A 22,670-nucleotide genomic window follows, 5' to 3' on the forward strand; every position below is an offset into this window, starting at 1 on the left:
ACAGTTCATGTGCTAGTTCTCCAGAGGGCAAGGTTACAGATGAGATCTGCTGCAGGAGATTCAGATGAGGATTTCAATGGGGTGGCATACAGAAGAATGCTGGTCAGCATGCACACTGAGATGCTGAGTGCATTGGTAGACCTGCCAGACAACCACCTGTCACTGTTAAAGAGCATGGAGGAGTCCAGCTCCAACATGGCAGGGGCCATTGCTCAGAGTTATGAGCCCATCCTTCACACCGTGGACGTGGTGACCAACTCCATGATAGCACTCAGGGTCTCGGATGTAGTGCTGAACGTTAGTCCAGGAAGCCAATAGGAGGGGAAGGCTATGTGTTTCTGGGGGGCTGGGGTGCCATCAATGAACACTCTCAGAAGGAATGAGAGGAGGTGGCCAGGGAAGTCAATTCATTGGTGCCTGATGTAGCATCTGGTGGCCAATGTCTCAACTTCCATTGCAGCACAGCAGAAGCCACTTAATGCCTAAACGCTGTGGTGGAGGTTGAGGTGGAGGTCATGAAACCCATGCTTGCTGATATGCAAGCCCAGCCTGATGCTATGAAGGCTCAGACAGCTGCCATGTGGCTACGGATACAGGTGTTCAAGGGGGATTTCTCTCAGCAATCTGTGCTCCAACAGGTTATTCTGTGGGAGTTGCTGTGGCTCCATGTAGCGTGAAAATGCTGCCCTCTGCCAGGATAGTGGACATTTGTGCTCCGACCACCACTCCACCATAGCCCTTGCTGTTGCCTCTTAACCTGCCAGCCAGCCCAGACTGCTGCTGTGCATACTGAGGTGGTGCTGAAGCCAGGCCCCCCAACGCTGTTTGAGGTCATCCTGCAAGGCCACCTGCAGTCTCTCCCAATGAAAGTCAGCAGTCTTCCACCAGTCATGGTACAGCCACTGGGGGACCTCTATAGGAGCAAGTGAAGACACCCATAAACCAGGCATGAAGAGAATGTACAGGGTGAATCATTCAGTTTTATATATATTAATGGGTATATTGTTGGATAAAGTTATTTGGAAAGATTTTTTTTGTTGGTCACTTTTATTGCAAGATTTGGCCAAGGTGAGACAGTGATGAGATGTTGTAGATGAAATGGGAAAGTGAGAAATTGTGGAGCAATGGTGGTGAAAGAATAATGTCCTTAGGGTCCCAAATCTCAGCAGGTGCTCACAGGGAGCCTGTCCAGAATGAAGGCTCCCAGATATCTCCAACAGTTCTACTCCCCTCCACCTCCTCCCTATAGAGAGCCTCCATATACCTGGTGGCTATGGCTGCATCTTCGTAATAGTGAGGTTGTGGAGGATACAGCAGAATATCACAAACATGGAGATAGGTTCTGGCGACTGTTGTTTGACCCCCCCCTCAGTAGTCCAGGTGATGGAACCATTACTTGAGGGTGCCAATGGTCTGCTCCATTGTATTTCTTGGGGCTTCATGGCTTGTGTTGTATGCACATTTTCCTCGTGTGTTTGGGTTAGGGAAGGGAGGCATTAGTCATGTTTACAGGGGATATCCATCATCTCCCAGAAGTCATCCTCTGGTTCTTCATAGTGGCCTGAGGATGGCACACTATCCCAGGCTGAAACATCATGGCTGTTGCCTGGATAGCGAGCATTCACTGACATGATGGCTTGGATAAAGGTCGCACACCAATGGAGTGGAACCCCTTGGGTTCTTATACATCTCCTCATTGACATGTGGGGCCTGCAGAGCCATGTGCATGTAGCCGGTAGCTCCCTACACCATTGAGATTCCTGCTACCTTGGCAAAGCCATGTGCCCATTCATCCTGCTTCTCTTTGCTAGGAGAGAAATGATTAAGTCTCCTCCTTGTATACATCGCCTTTGTTAGCAGCTCAATCACTAGAGAAAAAGTACTAGGAAAGTTAATGGGACTAAAGGCTGACGCATCCCCTGGATCTGATGGTCATCCAAGGGTCTTAAAAGAAGTAGGTATGTTGGCTGCGCTAGTTGCAATCTTCCAACATTCCTTCGATTCTGCAAAGGTCCCAGCATACCGGAACACCGCTAATGTTATGCCTCTTTTTCAAGAAAGGAGGGAGTGAGGAAACAGAAAACTATAGGCCACTTAGCCTAATATCTGTCATTGGGAAAATGCTAGAATCCATTATTGAGCAGGTAGTAGCAGGACATTTAGGAAATTATATTACAATCCAGGCAGAGTCAACATGACATAATGAAAGGGAAATTGTGTTTGACAAATTTATTAGGGCTCTTTGAGAATGTAACAAGCAGGGTGGATAAAGTGGAACAAATACATGTAGTGTATTTGGATTTCCAAAAGGCGTTCGATATAGTTCCACATAAAAGGTAAGAGCGTATGGTGCTGAGAGCAGGGGGCTTGATATATTAGCATGGATAGTGGACTGGCTAACTAACAGAAAACAGAGAGTTGGGATAAATGGGTCATTTTCAGGTTGGCAAACTGTACTAGTGGAGTACCACAGGGATCAGTACTGGGACCTCAACTATTTACAATCTATATTAATGACTTGTATGAAGAGGCCAACTGTATTATGGCCAAATTTGCTGATGATACAAAACCAAGTAGGAAAGCAAGTTGTGAGGAGGATACAAAGAGTTTGCAAAGAGATATAGATATGTTAAGTGAGTGGAAAAAAATTGGCAGGAAGAGTAGAAAAGCGGAATTTTATTTAAATGGAGAGAGACTGCGGAATGCCGCAGTACAGAGGGATCTGGGTGTTCTCACATGAATCACAAAAAGTTAACATGCAAGTACAGCAAGCAATTAGGAAAACAAATGGAATGTTGGCCTTTATTGCAAGGAAGATGGAACATAAAAGTAGGGAAACCTTGTTACAATTGTACAGGGCATTGGTGTGACTACATCTAGAGCGTGTACAGTTTTGGTCTGCTTACATAAAGAGAGATATACTCGCATTGGAAGCAGTCCAGAGATGAAGATGAAGGGATTATTAGGAAAGGTTGAGCTGGATTGGCCTAAACTCATTGAAGTTTAAAAGAATGAGAGGTGATCTAATTGAAGCATGTAAGATTCCGAGGGGGCTTGAAAGGGTAAATGCCGGGAGGACAATTTCCCTCGTGGGGAATCTAGAATTAGGGGACAAAATTGTCTCCCATTTAAGAGAGAGATGAGGAGAAATTCCTTCTCTCAGAGAGTCATTAGTCTTTGGAATTCTCTTCCCCAGTGAGCTGTGGAGGCTGTTTCATTGAATATATTCAAAGCTGAGTTAGACAAGTTAAAAGGAGTCAAGGGTTATGTATGGGGGATTGGGGATGGGGTGGAGGCAGAACTCAGGCTGGAAAGTGGAGTTAAGGCCACAATCTGATTGGCCATGGCCTTATTGAATGGCAGAGCAGGCCTGAGGGGCCGAATGGCCTGCTCCTGCTCTTATGTCTTCTGATATTATGATCTGGGTGTGGAGATGTATTGTTCGCCGGGATATGTTTGCAATGTTGGCTGCAGCTTCAATGTAGAAATTGAGAGGGACAGTGCCTTTGACAGCTACTGGAAGCACTGTACTCACCCTGGTTTGAGGTTGAAGTAGTTACTGTGAGCACTTCCTTGGTGAATCTGAGGCACCTCAGTTATTGCTACTGCTTGAGCTGGAGGTAGGAGAAGTGTTCCCTAAAGACCCTGGGTGGGCAGGGCCTTCTGTGCAGAGTTGTCCTCCTCCTCTCTTTGTGCAGAGCTTTCCCTCTGCAAAAGAGCTCCATCTCCCCGTCCAGTTGCTGATTCAGAGGCACCACAATGGCCATCCTCATACCTTTTCCAGTCTTTTTGGGGACAGGTCACAAAACTCCTCTGCCTTCCCTGTTGGGATGCAGCAATACTACTTTCCAAATCCAGCAACTCAGCACAACATCTCCAAAAGCACAATGCGGTACTCCCACAAATCTTTCATGAGCAACAGGAAGTCAAAAGCACCTCAATGGAGCAGCGAATAAAAAAAGTCTGTTGGGCATGCAGGCAGAAACACTTGGTGCAACGGCAGGCCTCCGAGAAAGCGTACATCACAGTCGAGGAGCATGGAAGGGCCTGGCTCCAACATGACACTGGGCTCTTCCTGGAGATTGGAGCCCATCCTTTCCAGCATGGTGGTGGTGGCCAATTCCATGAGAATATTTGTGGACCTGATCATGATACAGGGACTGATAGCTGTTGTCACAGCTTCCATTGCAGCACAGGCAGAAGCTACTCAATGTCCCACTGCTGCATTGGGAGCTCAGATTGATGCCATGGACTCTCAGCTTGTGTTATGCAGGCTACGACTCCTGCCATCATGGCTGCAGACACCCAAAGGGGCTTGCAGACTTTCACAGAAGTACAGCAATCTGTGCTTCAGCACATCACTAGGATTCCTGAGGCTCCGCCACAGGGGTGTGATAGTGGCTGCATGGTGCATGAGCCTGCTGTCCAGCCTCAAGATGCCAGTATTCATGCTCCCACCGCTGCCTCTCCACCTGTACCCTCACTGGTGTCTCTCCAGCCAGCCACCCCAGACTGCTGCCACCCATGCCAAGGTAGTACAGTCCAAAGACAGGCCCTCAAGGCCCAGAGCTGCTCCAGGGCATTCCGCGAGGCCATCTGCAGTCTCCCCCCAGTGAAATTCAGCAGTCTTCCACCAGCCAAGGTGCAGCCACTGAGGTAGAATTGTGTAGGAGCACTAGGCCTGGCAAAGGCACACGTGACACAGGCGCTAAGGGAGTGCACTAAGCTAAAGAGTTGGGATTTGTACAGAATGCTGGATGTTTTATTGCATAAAGTTGGTATGGAATAATTATTTTGTCGTGACTTTTATTTCAGGATTGTGGGCAAGAGAACACAGTGATGGGCATGAACAGAGAGAAATTCTGGGAAATTCTGAAACTATGGAGCATCTCGGGTTTAGTTGCAGAAACCGGAGTCGAGCGTCACAGATGCCAGCCTTCGGCCAATTCAATTCACTCCACATGATATCAAGAAATGGCTGGATGTACTGGATACTGCAAAGGCTATGGGCCCTGACAACATCCTGGCTGTAGTACTGAACACTTGTACTCCAGAACTGGCCAGGCTGTCCCAGTACAGCTACAACACTGGCATCTACTGGACAATTTAGAAAATTGCCCAGGTATGTCTGGTCCACAAAAAGCAGTCCAAATCCAACCCAGCTAATTGTTGCCCCATCGGCTTACTCTTGATCATTAGCAAAGTGTTGGAAGGTATCTACAACAGTGCTATCAAGCAGCACTTACTCAACAATAACCTGCTCACTGACACTCAGTTTGGGTTCCGTCAGGGCCACTCAGCTCCTGACCTCATTACAGCCTTGGTTCAAACATTGACAAAAGAGCTGAGTTCCAGAGATGAGGTGAGATTGACTATCCTTGACATCAAGGCAGCATTTGACCAAGTGTGGCATCAAGGAGCCCTGGCAAAATTGAAGTCAATGGGAATCGGGGGAAAACACTCCACTGGTTGGAAGCACCAAGGAAGATGGTCATAATTGTTGGAAGCCAATCATTTAGACATCACTACAGGAGTTCCTCAGGCCCAACCATCTTCAGCTGCTTTATCAATGACCTTCCCTCCCTCATAAGATCAGAAGTGGGAATGTTCACTGATGATTACAGTGTTCAGTAGCATTTGCAACTCCTCAGATACAGAAGCAGTCCGTGTCCATATGCAGCAAAACCTGGACAATATCCAGGCTTGGGCTGATGAATGGCAAGTAATTTTCATACCACACAAGTAACAGGCAATGACCATCTCCAACAAGAGAGAATCCAACCATCGCCCCTTGACATTTAATGGAATTACCATCACTGAATTCCCCACTATTAACATCCTAGGGGTTACCATTGACCAGAAACTTAACTGGACCAGCCATATAAATACTGTGGCTACAAGAGCAGGTCAGAGGTTGGGAATTCTGCGGTGAGTAACTCACCTCTTGACTCTCCAAAGCCTGTCCACCATCTACAAGGCACAAGTCAGGACTGTGATGGAATATTCTCCACTTTGACACCAAACAGGACAAAGCAGACCATTTGATCAGTACCCCATCCATCAACTTAAACATTCACTCCCTCCACCACCAATGCACAATGACAACAGTGTGTACCATCTACAAGATGCATTGCAGCAAATCACCAATGCTCTTTTGACAGCATCTTCCAAACCTCAACCTCTATCACCTACAAGGACAAGGACAGCAGACTCATGGGAACATCACCACCTGGAAGTTCCCCTCCAAGTCACACACCATCCTGACTCAGAAATATATCGCTGTTCCTTCACTGTTGCTGGGTTAAAATCCTGGAACTCCCTCCCTAACAGCACTGTGGGTGTACCTACGCCACACAGACTGCAGCGGTTCAACAAGGCAGCTCACCACCACCTTCTCAAGGGCAATTGGAGATGGCAACAAATGCTGGCTTTGCCAGCAACACCCACATCCCATGAAATAATAAATTTTAAAAAATATTAATGCACTCAAGGACACCCATCCAGAAGGTTTATGTGCTGGATCCCTCCTCCCTCCATTCTTCTCTTCCTCCCCTTCCCCCTCCTCCCCCTCTTCCTCCCCCTATGAAGCTCACAGAGTCCGTGGTGGCAAGGGCTGTCTCTTCATGATGGTGGAGGATTCAACAGACCACCATAATTTGGAATACGCACTCCAGAAGGCACTGGAGAGATCTTAGGTAGAGATAGAAGTGTTCCTGGGAGGCCCTAGGCAAATAAGGCCTCCTGTTGAAAGCTTTCCTCCTCCATCTGTGAACAACTTGTCTTCTTTGCTGCCTCTGCTGCATCTCCCTCTGATGCTCCATTCCAAGGGTGAACTGTGACTATAGCATCCATGACTGAGAGCAAGTGATGTACTCAGGACCCTTGCAATTGTAACTAACGCTCTTCCCATGTACAGTACCACTCCCTGCAGACTTTACCAACTGGTATCAACTCCTCCAAACACCCAGCACAAGCTTAGCATCTGCCAATAGAAAGTAATGAGCAGCCAATCCGCAGGTTGATAATGATCGGTATAGATAGTACTGATGGGAGTAGACGGGTGTCCCTCATGCTGCTAAATGTGTGTTCAGTTGGGGACGTTTATGAGAGGGCATTGCCTGAAGCAGCAAGGTCAAAAATGCTAGGGTGGGCATCAGTTCAGCCTTACCTGCTGACTGACATCATGGTCTGCCTGTTCTACATAGTCCCAGCAAACGCATGGAATGCGCACTCTAACACCCTCACCAAGATTGCATTCAGTGTGGGTTGTCCTGGGAGTGGGCGGAAGCAACCCCAACACCATTTTTCTACTAAACAGCATCAAACCTATGAATGTCACAGAGCTAAATGTTGCATCCATAGACTTCAATCCCGATCAATGGTGAGTATCACAAGTGTTCTGTGAATGATTGCCTGAGCTGCAAGTGAAGAAGTCACACATATTTCTCCATAGTTGGTTAGTTAGTTTGCCTACATTCATGGTTCAAGATTTACCTGAGTCCAACCACCAGCCCCATCAATTTCCCAAAGGCAACAAATACAGCACGGGTCATACACACAGCACCTCGCAGTTCCTTTGGTGCTATTTCCCCGAGGTACAGGCCATGAGCGACTAATCCAATGCCTTTTAAATAGAAACAGGACAGAGAACATGCATTAATGATGAGAGTTGGTTCAATGAAACAGTTTTAAGTTTAGTCCTTGCAGACAGCAACACAAGCTAATGCCAGTTGTTCACTTGTATTTTAAAATTTTAAGAGAGATCGAACATGGTCAAGCTTCGTTTGTGAGAATCAGGATAAATTTTTAACTTGCCACCCAGGTGTAAAACTGGGCATTACAGATCGACCGACCACTATAGGAACAACCTGATCACTGTGTAAATTCATGGCCACAGTGGAAATAAAATTCAGACACTTTCTATAACGGGTATCTGATCCACAAAGTCAGTTCTATGCCCATGAAAACCCACTCCAGGTTTTTGTGATTTTGTGAGCATGTCTCTATCTCTTTAAAAAGATACTTTCTCCTCTTGCTGCTTCCCCAGTGTGCTGTAATGCTGCTGTGAAATCTGCCATTTGGGGAGTGCAGACAGGGTGTTTTTCCCATCTGCAAGGAAGTGCCCGGTGAACAGTGGGCATCTACTCATGGCAGCTTGGTTCCAATACAGAGTACCAAGAATATAAAGCTGCATACTCCCGCCCCGTGGTAGAATCGCCATTAGGGGTGGATTAATGCCCTTTCCCAGTGGGCACATGACCCTCCAAATGTGGCAAATTAAATGGTTTCCTTTAAGTGCAGGGTATTCATGACATTTATATGGTTAGCTTCATTATTAATGCAGTGTGTAACTATTCTTCATGCATGGAATTGAATTCCTTTTCAGGTAGTGCATTCCAGATCCACACTCTGTGTGAAAAGCTTCTCCCATTTCCCCTTTCGTTCTTTTACCAATTCTTATGCCTGAATCTTCTGGTCAGCGTGTGGGGGCAGGCCCCATTCACCTACGCATAAAATGACGCGCAGTGATGTCGGGCATGCGTCCCAACGTCACTGCGCGTCATTCTGATTTACGGTTTGACGGGCACGCACCGGAGTCGGCTGCGCACCCGCCGAACTATCAAAGGCCTATTAAGGCCATTTAAATAGCAATTGAAATAATTAACAGGGCTGCCCATCCAACCTTAAGGTTGGCGGGCAGGCGAAGAGCCCAGGTGGCCTCCGCATTTTTCATGGAACCTCATCCACGGACGGGATGAGGTTTCATGAAGGGTTTGTAAACATAATAAAAATTTTTAATATAATTCATTGACATGTCCCCGCTCATGTGACACTGTCACATGAGCGGGGACATGTCTGAATATTTTTTTTTCTTTATTTCAACTTTTCATAAGCAAAGCAATCTCCCTGAGGCAGCTCTGTGCCTCAGGGAGATTTCTGTGCTCTTTCACGCGAATGCGTGAAAGAGCGCAGGCCCCGACTCTCCCTTCTCCGCCCGGCCACACAGGGAGCGGTCAGCACTTCTGGCTGTGCGTCACGCTGGACGGGCCTTAATTGGCGGAGTGGAAGCAGGTTAAACCAAAGGAAATTGGATATTTATTTAATGGGGAAAGAACAAGAAAATGGGACTGATTGCTAGCTCTTTCAGAGGGGAAACGATGAACTGAATGGCTTCGTTTTGCACTGGATGAGGGTATGGTTAATTGAGAACCAACCATTTAGAATCTGCAATAGCTCGTCCCTTTAAATAATTATAAGTATATATCCAGAATATAAATCCATGCAAGGTGTCATCGGAGTTCAAGCTCAGAGTTTTCAGTAAGTAGCAGGCTTGAAGGGACCTCGACGACACAGGGTGGACTTATGTGTCAGATGCGACTTTCACATAATTCCCGAGTCAGGAATTTCCATCTCTATTGCCAACACTTGACGGTTTTTCTTTTATTCTCTGCCAACAAAGCCCACTAGCTCCTTAAAAAACAATCCAATTACCAGTATTAATTCCAGACATGAATCTTCCTATCACAATCATCTCAAACGATCTTGCCATCTTGCTGAAACCCATTATGATTGCGGCCATAATTGCCACAATGTCATTACATAGCAAAGATTTCTTTCTGAAACACAAGAGCACGCATTTAATTGGATGTATCCTGAACAATTAAAAGCTTTACTAAGTAACATTTAATAATTATGAATCTTTGATACTCAGCAGAATTGAATATCCAAGCTGTAAGCACTCTTCATTGAAAATCAAACCAGGTAAAGCATTGGCAAAAATGGTTCAGAAGTAGCTTATCTTTCTTCTGTGAGTCACTTCTTCAATGCTCATAGTCAGGATGAATGCTAGTTATTTAAAACATTTATCCTGCTGAATTTTCAGCCTGGGATTATATTAATTAATCATAATTAATCATAATCTGAAAATTTAGATACATTTGATTAGACAAAGGCCGTAATATTCAACTCAACCACTACACTTTGCCCAAGTTCCTATCAAGCCTTGGTCAGCTTGAAACTAAATCTAGACCGAGGTAATATTTATCCTCAAATTAGAATTCCTTACCCTGCCTTACCATCTTCACATGTTGAATCCTTCAATGTGTTAATCTCTGCATCTCCACTCCCTTAGTCTCTGTCCCTCTCCACTTCCTCAGTCTGTTTATCTGTCCCTCTTTACTCCCTCAGTCTGCCTATCCATCCCTCTCCACTCCCTCAGTCTGTCTATCCATCCCTCTCTACTCCCTCAGTCTGTCTATCCATCCCTCTTTACTCCCTCAGTCTGCCTATCCATCCCTCTCCACTCCCTCAGTCTGTCTATCTGTCCGCCTTCATTCCTTCACTTTGTCTATCAATCTATCCCTTAGAAAGATGATCCCTCAAATCCTCAGTCTATCTCTCCCATCATACTAAACCCTGGATCTCCAGTTCTTTTCCATTTATTTCTGAATTCTTGCTGAATGACCTTCTGTGCTGCATATTTTTATTTTTATCTTGATGAGTATATATATATCATTGCTTAGCTCCTCAGTGCAAATTCAAACAGGTTATAAAGTGAGACAGTTACATAGTTTTGTGATGTGGTAGACAGATTGATTCCTGGTGTACCTACCTTCCATACTTCACTGTTATAATTGCAGCAATTTGTGCTCCTACCAGTCCTCCAATAGGGTATACAGATACAATAAAAGACCACAAGAGCATTAATGAATATTCCTGTAATGGTGTTTCATGTCGCTCGATCCACGTTTCATTGATGAAGTTCTTAATATACTGTAAGAATGAATTACAACAGCAGATTAATTCAACATCAAAGTTAAATATAATTTCAGAACAGTATGAGAAGAATTATGAATGTGAGTGTCAGTAGGAGTGCGAGTGTCAGTAGGAGTGCGAGTGTCAGTAGGAGTGTCAGTAAAAGTGAGTGTCAGTAGGAGTATCAGTGTTTGTAAGAGTGTGAGTGTCAACTAGAGCATCAGTAAGAGCGTAAGTGTCAGTAGGAATGTGAGTGTTAGTGAGGGTGAGTGTCAGTTAGAGTGTGAGTGTCAGTAAGGCTGTCAGTGTCAGTAAGAGTGTGAGTGTCAGTAGGAGTGTCAACTTCAGTAGGAGTGTAACTGTCAGTAGGAGTGCAAGTTTCAGATGGTGTGTGACACTAGGAGGCTTACTGTCAGTAGGAGTGTCAATAGCGGTGTGCAAGTCAATAAGAGGGTGAGTGTCAGTAGGACTGCCAGTGGCAGTAGGAGTGTGAGTGTCTGTAAGAGTATAAATGTCAGTAGGAGAGTCAGTGTCAGTAGAAGTGGGAGTGTTTGTAAGAGCATCAGTGTCAGTAGCAGTGTCCGTGTCAGTAAGAGTGTGAGTGTGAGTAGGAACGTTGCTGTCAGTAAGAGTGGCAATAGGAGTATGAGTGTCAGATTGTAGGAGTGTCAGTTGGAGTGTGTGTCAGTAGGAGTCTAAGTGCCAGTATAGTGCAAGTGTCAGTAGGAGTGTAAGTAAGAGCTGAGTGTCAGTAAAAGTGTGAATGTCAGTAGGAGTGTCAGTGTTTGTAAGAGTGAGAGTCAACAGGAGTGTCAGTAAGAGTGTGAGTGTCAGTAGGAGTGTCAGTGTTGTTAAGAATGTGAGTGTCAACAGGCGTGTCAGTAAGTGTATGTGTCGCTAGGAATGTGAGTGTCAGTAGTTGTGTCAGTGTCAGTAAGAGTGTGAATGTTAGTAGGAGTGTTGGCGTTTGTAAGAGTGTGAATGTCAGGAGGAGAGTCAGTAGGAGTGTGAGTGTCATAAGAGTGTGAGTGTCAGTAGGAGTTTGAGTGTCATAAGAGTGTCAGTAGGAGTGTGAATGTCAGTAAGAGTGTTGGTGTCAGTAAGAGTGTGTGTCAGTAAGGGTGTGAGTGTCAGTAACTATTAGTAGGAGTGTGAGTGTCAGTTATTCAGGATGTTCTCCTTACCTCTGATGGTGGATTGATGGAGGATATACTGAACCCAAATTGGAAACTCCCGCCAATTCCAGCTACAAAGAGGAAGAGTATAAACCTCCTTCTACGGAGCTGCAAAATGAATAAGAAATGACTGCTGATAATGAAATAAACCTGTCTGATATCCCACAGCCTCAGGTATAAAATGGGAGTTTGTCCAGGTTCTATGGCCAAGTGCCCTGGCTCACCTGGATATAATGAAGATCAAACAATTGGAATGTCAGATTGCATGCCTGTTGAAGGAAGCCACCTGATTTCCTTCCTTTTGCTCAGTTCAAGGAAGGAACAGTCCAACATTTATTGACATATCCTTCTAACAAATCAAGAGACCACCATTAACCACCATTCCTTTGCAGTGCCTCATGCTTTGTTGCCTGATAACCCGTGCCTATATTACGATATCTTCTCCCATGTAAGACCCTCTGCCTCTGTTATGATAAACAAGGAGCTTTCTGATTTCTGTCCTGCCAAAGCCATATTTATCCTTACTTAAATAGAGGAGTTTGAAATTATGAAGGGTTTTGATACAGTAGATAGGGGGAGGCTGTTTCCTCTGGCAGAGAGGCCAGTGATCAGAGGGCACTGATTTAAAAACCATAGCAGTGTTTGGGGAGAATTTTTTTTTTTACAAATTGTTATGATCGGGAATGAACTGCCTGAAAATTTAATGGAAGCAGAATTAATGATAAATTTCAAAAGGGAATTGGATACATACTTGAAAAGGGAGGTTTCAGGGGAAAGAGTAGGGGACTGTGACTAACTGGGTAGTCGTTTCATTGAGCCAACACAGGCAAGATGGGCTGAACAAGCTCCTTCTGTGCCGTATGATTCTGTGATTATTAAACCTTAATAGAATTAATTATCTGCTGCATATAAATATGATCCACTGAAGTGCTATTGACCTGACCTAATTCTAACACAGCTCACATCTAAAGATTGCACTGTATACCATGTTGGATCACTACCCTTTTAACGAGATACACCCAAAATCTCCCCAAGGTAGTGGGTGCACTGATGAATTAATCTGGGTGAGTGAGGATGGGTATGGGCAGGTCATGTGATGGGTCCCAGTATTGCCATGTCTTCACTCATTAAAGATAACAAAACAGGAATTTCCTCTTGGGGGTTAGGGTTAAGCTGTTGTTTTATATGTGTGCTCTTCCCCAAGGTAGGTCCTTGGCTCTTTGGGATGTTGTTATGTCCTACCTATTCGAGGCAGGGCTGATGAGATGGTGTCTTCCAACAATACTCTTGCTTCCTTTGCCCCAAACACACTGGAGTCCAGCAAGACTCTGCTAGTGTGGGGCAGCAAATAGTGGGAGTTATTCCAGGTGAGGGGCCTAGTGTTGGAACACTCAATAGAAAAATATTTCAGTAGCTGAGCAAGTTCATCCTTTTATAAAAGAGAACAGGTGCCAACTTGGAGGTGGCCCTGTTGAACTTGCCCTGAGCTGGCTAGGCAAGTGCCACTTTTTTGTAGCCGATGGTCATCTGAGATGTACCACTACTGATGTTTTATGCAAATGAAACCTCAGTGAGGTCAGCTGGGTTGCCAAGTGGGTGACAAGGCTCAATTCCTTCTCTGACGTACTTTCTGGGGGTTGGGGGGGTGGGTGGTGGGATGACAGAGGGGGAGGTGGATTGTGAATCTCTGACCCCAAAAGCCCTGTGCTATCATCCATTTTAAAGGTGGGGCTAATGATGGACTCCCTTTAGAGAAAACTAATCTTGCTAACTAGTGAAATTGACATCGGTTACACAAAAAAATAGGATTAAGTGTCAACATCCTCTTGGCCCATGCACTTCTGTCAATAGTTCACTACTTTTTGTTTAAACAGTGACTGCTAATGTCATTATGGGGATAGCTGCTTTGAAGGAGTTACTGAACCTGGGGCTTTACTGGAGCATTGGCTGTGCTGATTACTTCAGCTCACTTACACCTTATCCTGGGTGAACCAGGAAGGGGCTCAGAATCCTTCCAGGCCACTCCTATAAACCTTGTCCTAAGCGGGGATGGGGTGAAAGGAGGAGGGTGCTCACTCTGCTCCTTTTTAAATGGCTGTTAAAGAGGAAATACGATGTGAAATAAGGTGGCCCACAAACACGGGGTGACAATAATAAAATATTCACCTTGGTACCATCAAATATTGACGTAGCTTGAAACGCCAATCTCCCATGACGCTGGAGAATATGAGGGCTGATTTAATCACCCCACCCCCCACCACCCCGGCCTGGTGAGAACAATGTGGGCAGAGGGATAGGATGAGCCACATTCTTTCCCTTCACCCCACTCCTTTTACTTGCCACAATTCAGCAGGGGGGGTGGGGAGGGGGGTGGCTGCCTCTTTCAGAGGAACAGGAGCCAGATGTACATACGAACATACGAATTAGGAGCAGGAGTAGGCCATTCGGCCCCTTGAGCCTGTTCCACCATTCAATAAGGTCATGGCTGATCTGATTGTGCCTCAATGCCACTTTCCTGCCTACCCCAAATAACCTTTGACTCCCTTGTTAGTCAAGAATCTATCTAATGCAGCCTTAAAGATATTCAATGACCCTGTTTGTACTGCCGTATGGGGAAGGGAGTTCCACAGGCTCATGACCCTCTGAGAGAAAAAAAAATCCTCATCTCCATCTTAAAAAGCTCCAGAACAGTATGAGCAGAATTGTGAATATGAGTGTCAGTAGGAGTGTCAGTATCAGTATGAGTGTGAGTGTCACTAGGAGTGTCAGTCAGAGTTTGAGTGTCATAAGAGTGCCAGTAACAGTGTCAGTGTTAGTAAGGGTGTGAGTGTTAGTAAGTGTCAGTGTCAGTAGGAATTTGAGTGTTATAAGAGTGTCAGTAAGAGTGTCAGTAGGAGTGTGTGTCAGTAAAGGTGTGAGTGTTAGTAAGTGTCAGTGTCAGTAGGAATTTGAGTGTTATAAGAGCGTCAGTAAGAGTGTGAGTATCAGTAAGGGTGTGAGTGTCAATAAGTATCAGTGTCAGTAGGAGTGTGATAGCAGTGAGAGAGTTCCACAAACTCATGACCCCCTGAGAGAAAAAAAATTTCCTCATCTCCATCTTAAAAGGGAGACCTCTTATTTTTAAACTGTGTCCCCAAGTTCTAGTCTCTCCCACAAGGGGAAACATCCTTTCAGCATCCACCCTGTCAAATCCCCTCAGGGTCTTATGTTTCAATAAGGTCACCTCTCATTCTTCTAAACTCCAGTGGATACAGGCCCAACCTGTCCAGCCTTTCCTCATAAGATAACCCCTTCACCACAGGAATCAGTCGAGTGAACTACCTCTGAGGTAAAAAGCAATGTTGCCGTCCTTATGACATCTCACTGATCGGAGGGTGTAATTACAGTCTGAGAAGTTTCCATAAGAATAGAAACATAAAATGCTGGAAACACTCAGCAGGTCAGGCAGCACCTGTGGAGAGAGAAACAGAGTTCACATCTCAAGTTGAGATGACCTTACATCAGAACTCAGAATCCAGGGGAAATGTCCATCATAAATCTGAACATGGGAACTTATATGGGGAAAAAACGGATACAAAAGATGTTACCAAGATATGATAACAGGGTTTTGTGGACAGGACATGATCCGATTGTGAGTTGGCATGACTCAGCAGCTGAGAGTTGAGGGAGCAGTGCCAAGCCAGTGAAAGTGCCTTCAAGGAACTACTCAACTTGAAAAACTCGACTTGCACAAAGACCTGATCCTTGGCCTGATGGTGTTGATCACATCTGCTCTTAAAAATGTTAATATTTGATGAAACATAACAATTTAAAAAAGACTTAAGCAAAGGTTTAGAGTTCAGTAAGCACGGAGCACGTACTGATTTGTGGATGTAATCTTTCAGCAGACCCTCTCCAGGAGCACGGCAAACCTGGCACCCTGACATGTCACATGACCTCGCCAGCTAACCAAGGCTCCCTGACAATAAACACACCCACATTTTAGCCAATCACATACAGGCTTTCTGCACATCTGGCTTGCGTTTGTACATCAGGTAGCATGTTCCAGGTTCTTGCCTAACTGTGACACTGGGCAGCAGACACGTTTACTCAAAGTCCTTATCAATTTTAAACACTCAGTAACCAGCCCCTGGTGAATCTTTATAACTTAACCTACATGCGAATTCAGCTTGAATTTGAAGCCAATTCGGCACAGAGGGGAAACAGTCCATTAAGAACCCAGGGTGATATACATCTGAAGAACCTCAGCGATTTCAGCCAAAGTTGCCTGTAGTTAGTCCCCCAAGGGCTGGGCAGTTTTGTTCCATTTGCTCCTAGCTGGCCAAGCAAACAACCTCTTGAATGAAGGCATCAGCGCTAAATAATTGCTCCCGCTCCTACTTGACTCCAACCTCCCTCATCAACAAGCCCTATGGTGTCATCACACATTCCATTTTATTACTGTGAAGTCCAAGTGGTATCCACTGCCCGTATCAGGCAGAATTTTATGTTCTGCCAGCGGGCGTGTGCCTGACCCGATTGGGGGTAAAATTGCGTGAGATGTCGTGGGGCGAGAATCCCGACGCTATTGCGCACTTGCGCGATATTTCGCTCGGCAGCCACGTGCGGCAGTCGAAAGCGGGCCCGCCGACAATTAAGAGGGCAATTAAGCCCATTAATGGCGCAATTGAGCGCGATTTGTTTGTGGCCCGACTAACCTTACTGTTGGCGGGTGGGCCAGTTAGCCAGGTGGCCTTTACATGTTTCATGAAACATTATCCAAGGGCGGGATGAAATCTCTGTTAGGAAATAAAATAAAAATAAATATCTGGGGACGGCATTTTTATGAGGTATGCTCTCAAGGTGCTTGACTGTGCTGCATGGATGTTTTTTGCAGCTTTTTTGCGCTTTCTCTTACTATGTGCAGGTCTGCAGCTTCCTGAGGCAGCTGTCTGCCTTCAGGGAGCTCTCTCGAAGCGTTCACCCGCGCCCGCAGAGACGTCATCGCCCGCTCCCACCCCAGCAGCGCTGAGATTTTCAGCACGCGTTTCACGCTGGCTGCCCGTTAATTGGCCGGCCAGCGTGAAATCGCGGTCAGGGGGCTGATTGTGGCTGGTGGGCCCAGCTGTTCCTGGACCCACCGATTGCGTGAGCCCGATGAGGGAAAAATTCAGGTCATAATAGATCTAAGGGATATATCCCAGGAAGCCTATCCAAGCCTACGTTTTAACCCATTCCTGTCTTTCCACCGTGTTCAACCTGTGGGCCAGGATTGTGAGAAGTGTTTGGCTCCTCACATTCTACAAAAAAACTCATGGAACTGCGCTGCCCCTTGCCAAGGAGTCATTGCAGTTTGCACCTAGGCAGCCTGGTTATCGCCCCCCCCCGCCATCCCCCACCCCCATTTCCATTGGCATGAGGCTGTCATGGGGGTAAGGCTGGTGACCTGGCAGAGTCTGTCCTCCTGAGAGGCAGCAAGATCAGGCAGATTGACACCAGTCACTGCCCTTTCACTGGGCCCTGGGCCTGTGCCCCGCTCTGATCAGCCAGGGGGCTGGTCTAATGGTAATTATCAGACACTGGAAGTCCTGAGGTGCAGTGGTGACCAAGGTCTGGAAGCTAAGATACAGACTGCACTCTGTTCTGTCCCTTAATAATTCCATGGAGAATAGTGTGGAAGGATTTCACAGAGTCACAGAATTGTTACAGTGTAGAAGGAGGCCATTCGACCCATCGTGCCTGAAGACCGTGAACAGTCTGACAGGTCTTGACATGAAAGTATCTATCTTTTGTACCCATTGATTGTCTAGTCCTAGGTGAAGGAAGGACTTTATGCATTTCCAAAATCCTGACAATGAGGAGGGGCCACCCACACCCACTGAGCAACCCTGTGATGTAACCCCCTGAAAACTCATCTGGCTCATTAACATGTCCTTTAGGAAAGGAAATCTGCCATCTTTACCTCGCCTGGCCTACATTAGACTCCAGATCCACAGTAATAATGTGGTTGACTCTGAACTGCTCGCTTAGTCATATGGAGATGTGCAATAAATGTGGGTCTCGCAGCAATGGTCACATCCCATGAGGGAATAAAAGAATTTCCCTACTCTGTTTCCATGTGCTGGAACTGTATGGGACAGGGTTTGGACCCTCTTCCTTAAGGGGCAGACACAGGAAAGCTACCATTAAGGCAGAGACTCACTTGGGGACTGATATATTAAGGGTTAAACACAGAGCTCAAATGCTACAAACAACACAAACTGGGAGATTTCCTATTTGCTGCCTGGGCATCAATCAGGTGACATGATGGCTGCCTGTGACTATGTGTGTGTGTGTGTGTGAGGGTGTGAGGGTGTGCATGTGTGTGGTTGTATGTGTGTGCACGTGTGTGCATGTGGGTGCATGGGACAGTTCGTGCATGTGCGTGTGTGTGTGTGGGGGGAGAATGTTTGGTTCAGTGGGTGGGAGTGCGCCCGTCCTGGCTGACTGTACAATGATGTGCAATGATGTCAGGCGAAGGTCCAGATGTCATCGCACACTTGCATGATATTTTGGTCGGCAGCGTGTCATTAACAATGTAATTAAACATTACTTTTCACTACCCATCCAACCGTACAGATGATGATCAGGCAAAAAGCCAAGCAGCCTTTGCATTTTTTAGGAAACCTCATCCACGGGCGGGATGGAGTTTCCAACAGCAAATAAAAATAAAACTAAAAGTTTAAAATTTAATTAATAACATGCCCCTGCTCATGTAACAGAGTCACATGAAGAGATATGTTTTATAACATTTTAGATACCTTTATTTATTGACTCAGGGAGATTTTCGAGCGCGCACCCACACACATGTGTGTGGTTTGTGTGTTAGTGTGTGTGTGCATATGTGTGAATGTCTGTGTGGGTGTGTGTGTGTGTACGTGTGTGTGTATACATGTGTATGTGCGTGTGTGTCTGTGTCTGTGCGAGTGTATGTGAGAGTGTGCGTGCGTATGTGTGCATGTGTGTGTGTGGCGCACGCGTTGGTGCGCCTGTGTGTGTGTATGTCTGTGTGTGGGTGGTTGTATGTGTGTGCGTGAGTGTGTGTGTGCATATGTGTGTGTGTGTGAGAGGGTGTGTGTGTGGGTGTGTGTGTGGGTGCACATGTGCTTGTGTGTGTGTGTGTATGTGTGAGTGCGTGTGTATTTGTGTGTGTGTGTGAGTGGGTGTGTGTATTTGTAAGTGTATGTGAGCATGTGTGTGAGTGTGCATGTGTGTGGGTGTGTGCATGTATGTATGTGTGTATGTCCATGTGTGAGTGTGATTGTGTACATGTGTGTCTGTGTGTGTGATTGTGTGTATGTGTGTGTATATATGTGTGTGTCTGAGTGTGATTGTGTGTATATGTGTGTGTACATATGTGTGTGTGCGTGTGTATGTTTAGGTGCATTTGTATATTTATGTGTGTGTGGGTATGTGTGTGGGTGTGTGTGTGAGTGGGAGTGTGTGCGCGAGTGAGTGTGATTGTGTGAATGCGTGTGTGTGTGTGTGTGCGCGAATGGCTGTGCGTGTGTGTTTGCATGCGTGTGAATGTGACTGTGTGTATGTGTGTGTGCGTGTGAGTGTGATTGTGTGAGTCCGTGTGTGTGTGAATGTGACTGTGTATGTGTATGTGTGAGTGTGATTGTGTGAGTGCGTGTGTGTGTGTTTGTGTGAGTGTGATTGAGTGAGTGCGTGTGTGTGTGTCTGTGTGTGCGTGTGAGTGTGATTGTGTGAGTGCGTGTGTGTGTGAATGTGACTGTGTGAGTATGGGTGTGGGCTTTTCTTGTTTAAAACTTTCAGAAGGCCTTAAGAAGCATTATGTTGAAAGAGACAGTTTCCCTCACAGTAGATCATAAGAAATAGGAACAGGAGTAAGCCCATAAGCTTATCGAGCCTGTTTCACCATTCAATAAGGTCATGGTGATCTCTTTCCAGATTTAACTCCAGTTTCCTGCCCATCCCCCATAACCCTTGACTCCCTTGTCGATCAAAAACCTGCCCAACTCCACCTTGAATACATTCAATGACTGAGCTCCACCTTTCTCCAGGGTACAGAATTCCTAATGACCTTCAACCTCCTCATCCCTGTGTTCAATGGGAGACCCCTCATTTTTAAACTGTACCTCCTAGTTCCAGAAACCCCCAACATCCTCTCGGTGTCTACCCTGTCAAGCCCCCTCAGAATCTTATATGTTTCAATGAGATCCTCTCTCATTATTCTAAACTCCAATGAGTGTCAGCCCAATCAGGACTTCTTGTTTTTACCTATTCCTCCAAAGACAATTCTGGCCAATGTTTTTTTTATCACTCCTGTTTATTGCCTCTTGTCCTCATTACCTGGTGGCCAATATAAATACCCACACTGGTTCCCTCTCGTGTTTTTGCTTCCCATCTCCAACCACCACCCCCCCCAACCAACTCCTCACATTTCTCATTATGAAACACTGTCCTCATCTCACACTGCAGGGTCTTTGATGAAATCCCTTTAAAGCTAATAGTGGAAATTTGGAACTTTCCCCTGCACAAGATTGTGGATGTTAGGCATATTGTACCTGATTAACGTATATGCACACACATATATATGCACACACTTATATATGCACGTGTATGCAAATGCACGGATGTGCATGCATTCACACATGCCGCACATTTTCTCGGACACGTGTGCACATGAACATATGCGCACACATGTGCATGTGCACATAGACACGCATATGCACCACCTGAACACACCCACACATAAGCATGCACACGTACACATGCATGTCAACAAATGGGCTTCAGGGATATCACAACTACACCAAGGGGACACTGTGAATAGATGAGCCTAGACAGGTGAAAGATTGTCCTCTGCCTGAAATTGTTGCTAATACCACGTTAGCATGTCTTACACAAACACACACTACATTGTGAGAGCTGCTGAGATCTGCCTGATATGCGTGAGCTGTTAATAGCAATCAATCGGAAGCTTCATCAACTCTATGGATTTAAACAGCCTGACCTAACTAGCTTTAAATAGGAGGTCAGTTGGACTGGGTTCCATTTATGGTTTGGAGCCTTGCTCATATGGGTCAGGAATACAAATTGAAGAATCAAGATTTTGACCAGAATTTTGAGGTTGTCGGGCAGGCAGGGTGGGCAGGCCTGGGAGTGACCAGGAAGTGCCCGCCACCCACGATCAGCTTCAACCGCCATTTCATGCTGGCTGGCCATTTAACAGCCAGGGTGAAAGGTGCGCTGAAAAGCTCAGCGCTCCCAGTGTGGGGGCGGGAGGAGGGCGAGCACTGAAGTCAGCGCAGGGAGGGGGGAGCGCGGAATGAAGGCTCCCTGAAGGCAGAGAGCTACTTCAGGGAGCTGAAGAATTTAAAACCATCAAATAAAGATTATAAAATGCAGAAAAAAATGTCTACACATTGGACTCACTCACCTAAACATATGGATTATAAAAATTCTGCTCAAACATTTTTGTTAAAATTAATATTGGAAACCTTATCCCACCCTTTTGATTCCTCAGAAATGCAGAGGCCGCCTGGCCGATTCGCCTGCCCGCCAACCTTAACGTTGGACGGGCAACAAAAATCCAGATTAATTAACACATTAATGGCCTTAATAGGCCTCTTAATTGTCGGCTGGTGCACCGCCGACTCTCGCATGCACCCGCCGACGAAATATCGCAGTGACATTGGGACGCTCACCCGACGTCATCACGCACGATTTTACGCCCGACCAGGTCAGGCGCATGTCCACCCGCGGGACGTAAGATTCTGCCCTTTGTGTTAAGGTCCCATCTCCAACCCCTGCAAGCAGGGCTCTGCATATACATGGACCCTGACTGAATTTCCATGACCACTTTCTGTTCTGATTACTCTCCTGACTGGTACTCGAGACCAGCTTCACTGGCGCCTCAGCGCTCCCTGTATTTGAGCTGAAACAATGAGAGCTCACTGCTTTCCCTCACCGTAACAAAGCAGGTTCCTGTCCAGATTCTACATCTACATTGGGCCCTTCCCCAGCTGGATCCCTGGATAGCAATCAGACCAATGGTCATGCCTCACTACCCTGAGTGAGATACCAGTAACAGCCCAGGAGCTACCCTAACTGAAAACAACAACTCACATTTATATAACCAGGTTTAACAGATTTATATAAACAGAGAACTTAATAGTTGCCTTGTTATATTATATAAATATATTAGGATGGAAATTACAGCGGATAATTTCTTTGCCATTTTAACATCCTTGGAGATGTGGCAGAGGCCCTTCTGTACCTGCCAAAGCGGGTTTGCAGCCGCGCTGGAGCCTAAGCATGTGAAGCAGGAGAAGCGCTGATGCCATTCACTCCCTGTGTTCACTGTCGCCCCTGAGCAAACACTGAACGTGCTCTTGGCAACTTCCTCGTCGCCTGGTTTTAAGGTGGGCGTTAACATGCTTATTTTAAAACAGCAGGCCGAGGAATTTGACAATTATGTTCAGCATCCCCGTGACACCCGCGTGGTTGTTTCCACTTGGCAGATCCGAACTTTTTAATGCAACAACCGTGAGGTTAGAAAGTCCTCATTTTGAAAAACTTTCACTTTATAATTACAGGCAACTAGTAATAAACTTCACCAAGAAACTAACTTCAGCCGCTCCCTTGCAATCGGTGAAGATATCAAACCTTGCTGAAGCGATCTCTAGAAACAGCAGCTGCTCTTCAGATCCCCACTAGTTTGCAGTAATGATGCGCGATAATGCTTTTCCGTCT

General features: G+C 46.0%; 1 protein-coding gene across 1 annotated transcript in view; it reads right to left on the minus strand.

Moving 5' to 3' along the window:
• The window catches only part of LOC144687178 (solute carrier family 2, facilitated glucose transporter member 11-like), a 49,006-nt gene extending 26,653 nt beyond the window's left edge, over nucleotides 1–22,353 (minus strand). The window contains exons 1-5 of the mRNA XM_078552935.1: nucleotides 22,195–22,353; nucleotides 11,940–12,038; nucleotides 10,613–10,773; nucleotides 9,493–9,617; nucleotides 7,495–7,624 (exon numbers count right to left, since the gene is read on the minus strand). Coding sequence (XP_078409061.1) covers nucleotides 7,495–7,624; nucleotides 9,493–9,617; nucleotides 10,613–10,773; nucleotides 11,940–12,038; nucleotides 22,195–22,353 — 674 coding nt within the window. The remainder of the gene's footprint in view (nucleotides 1–7,494; nucleotides 7,625–9,492; nucleotides 9,618–10,612; nucleotides 10,774–11,939; nucleotides 12,039–22,194) is intronic.
• Nucleotides 22,354–22,670: the final 317 nt, after the last annotated feature.

Source organism: Cetorhinus maximus, chromosome 12 (assembly GCF_964194155.1).
Source record: "Cetorhinus maximus chromosome 12, sCetMax3.hap1.1, whole genome shotgun sequence".
Classification (NCBI taxonomy): Eukaryota; Metazoa; Chordata; class Chondrichthyes; order Lamniformes; family Cetorhinidae; genus Cetorhinus; species Cetorhinus maximus.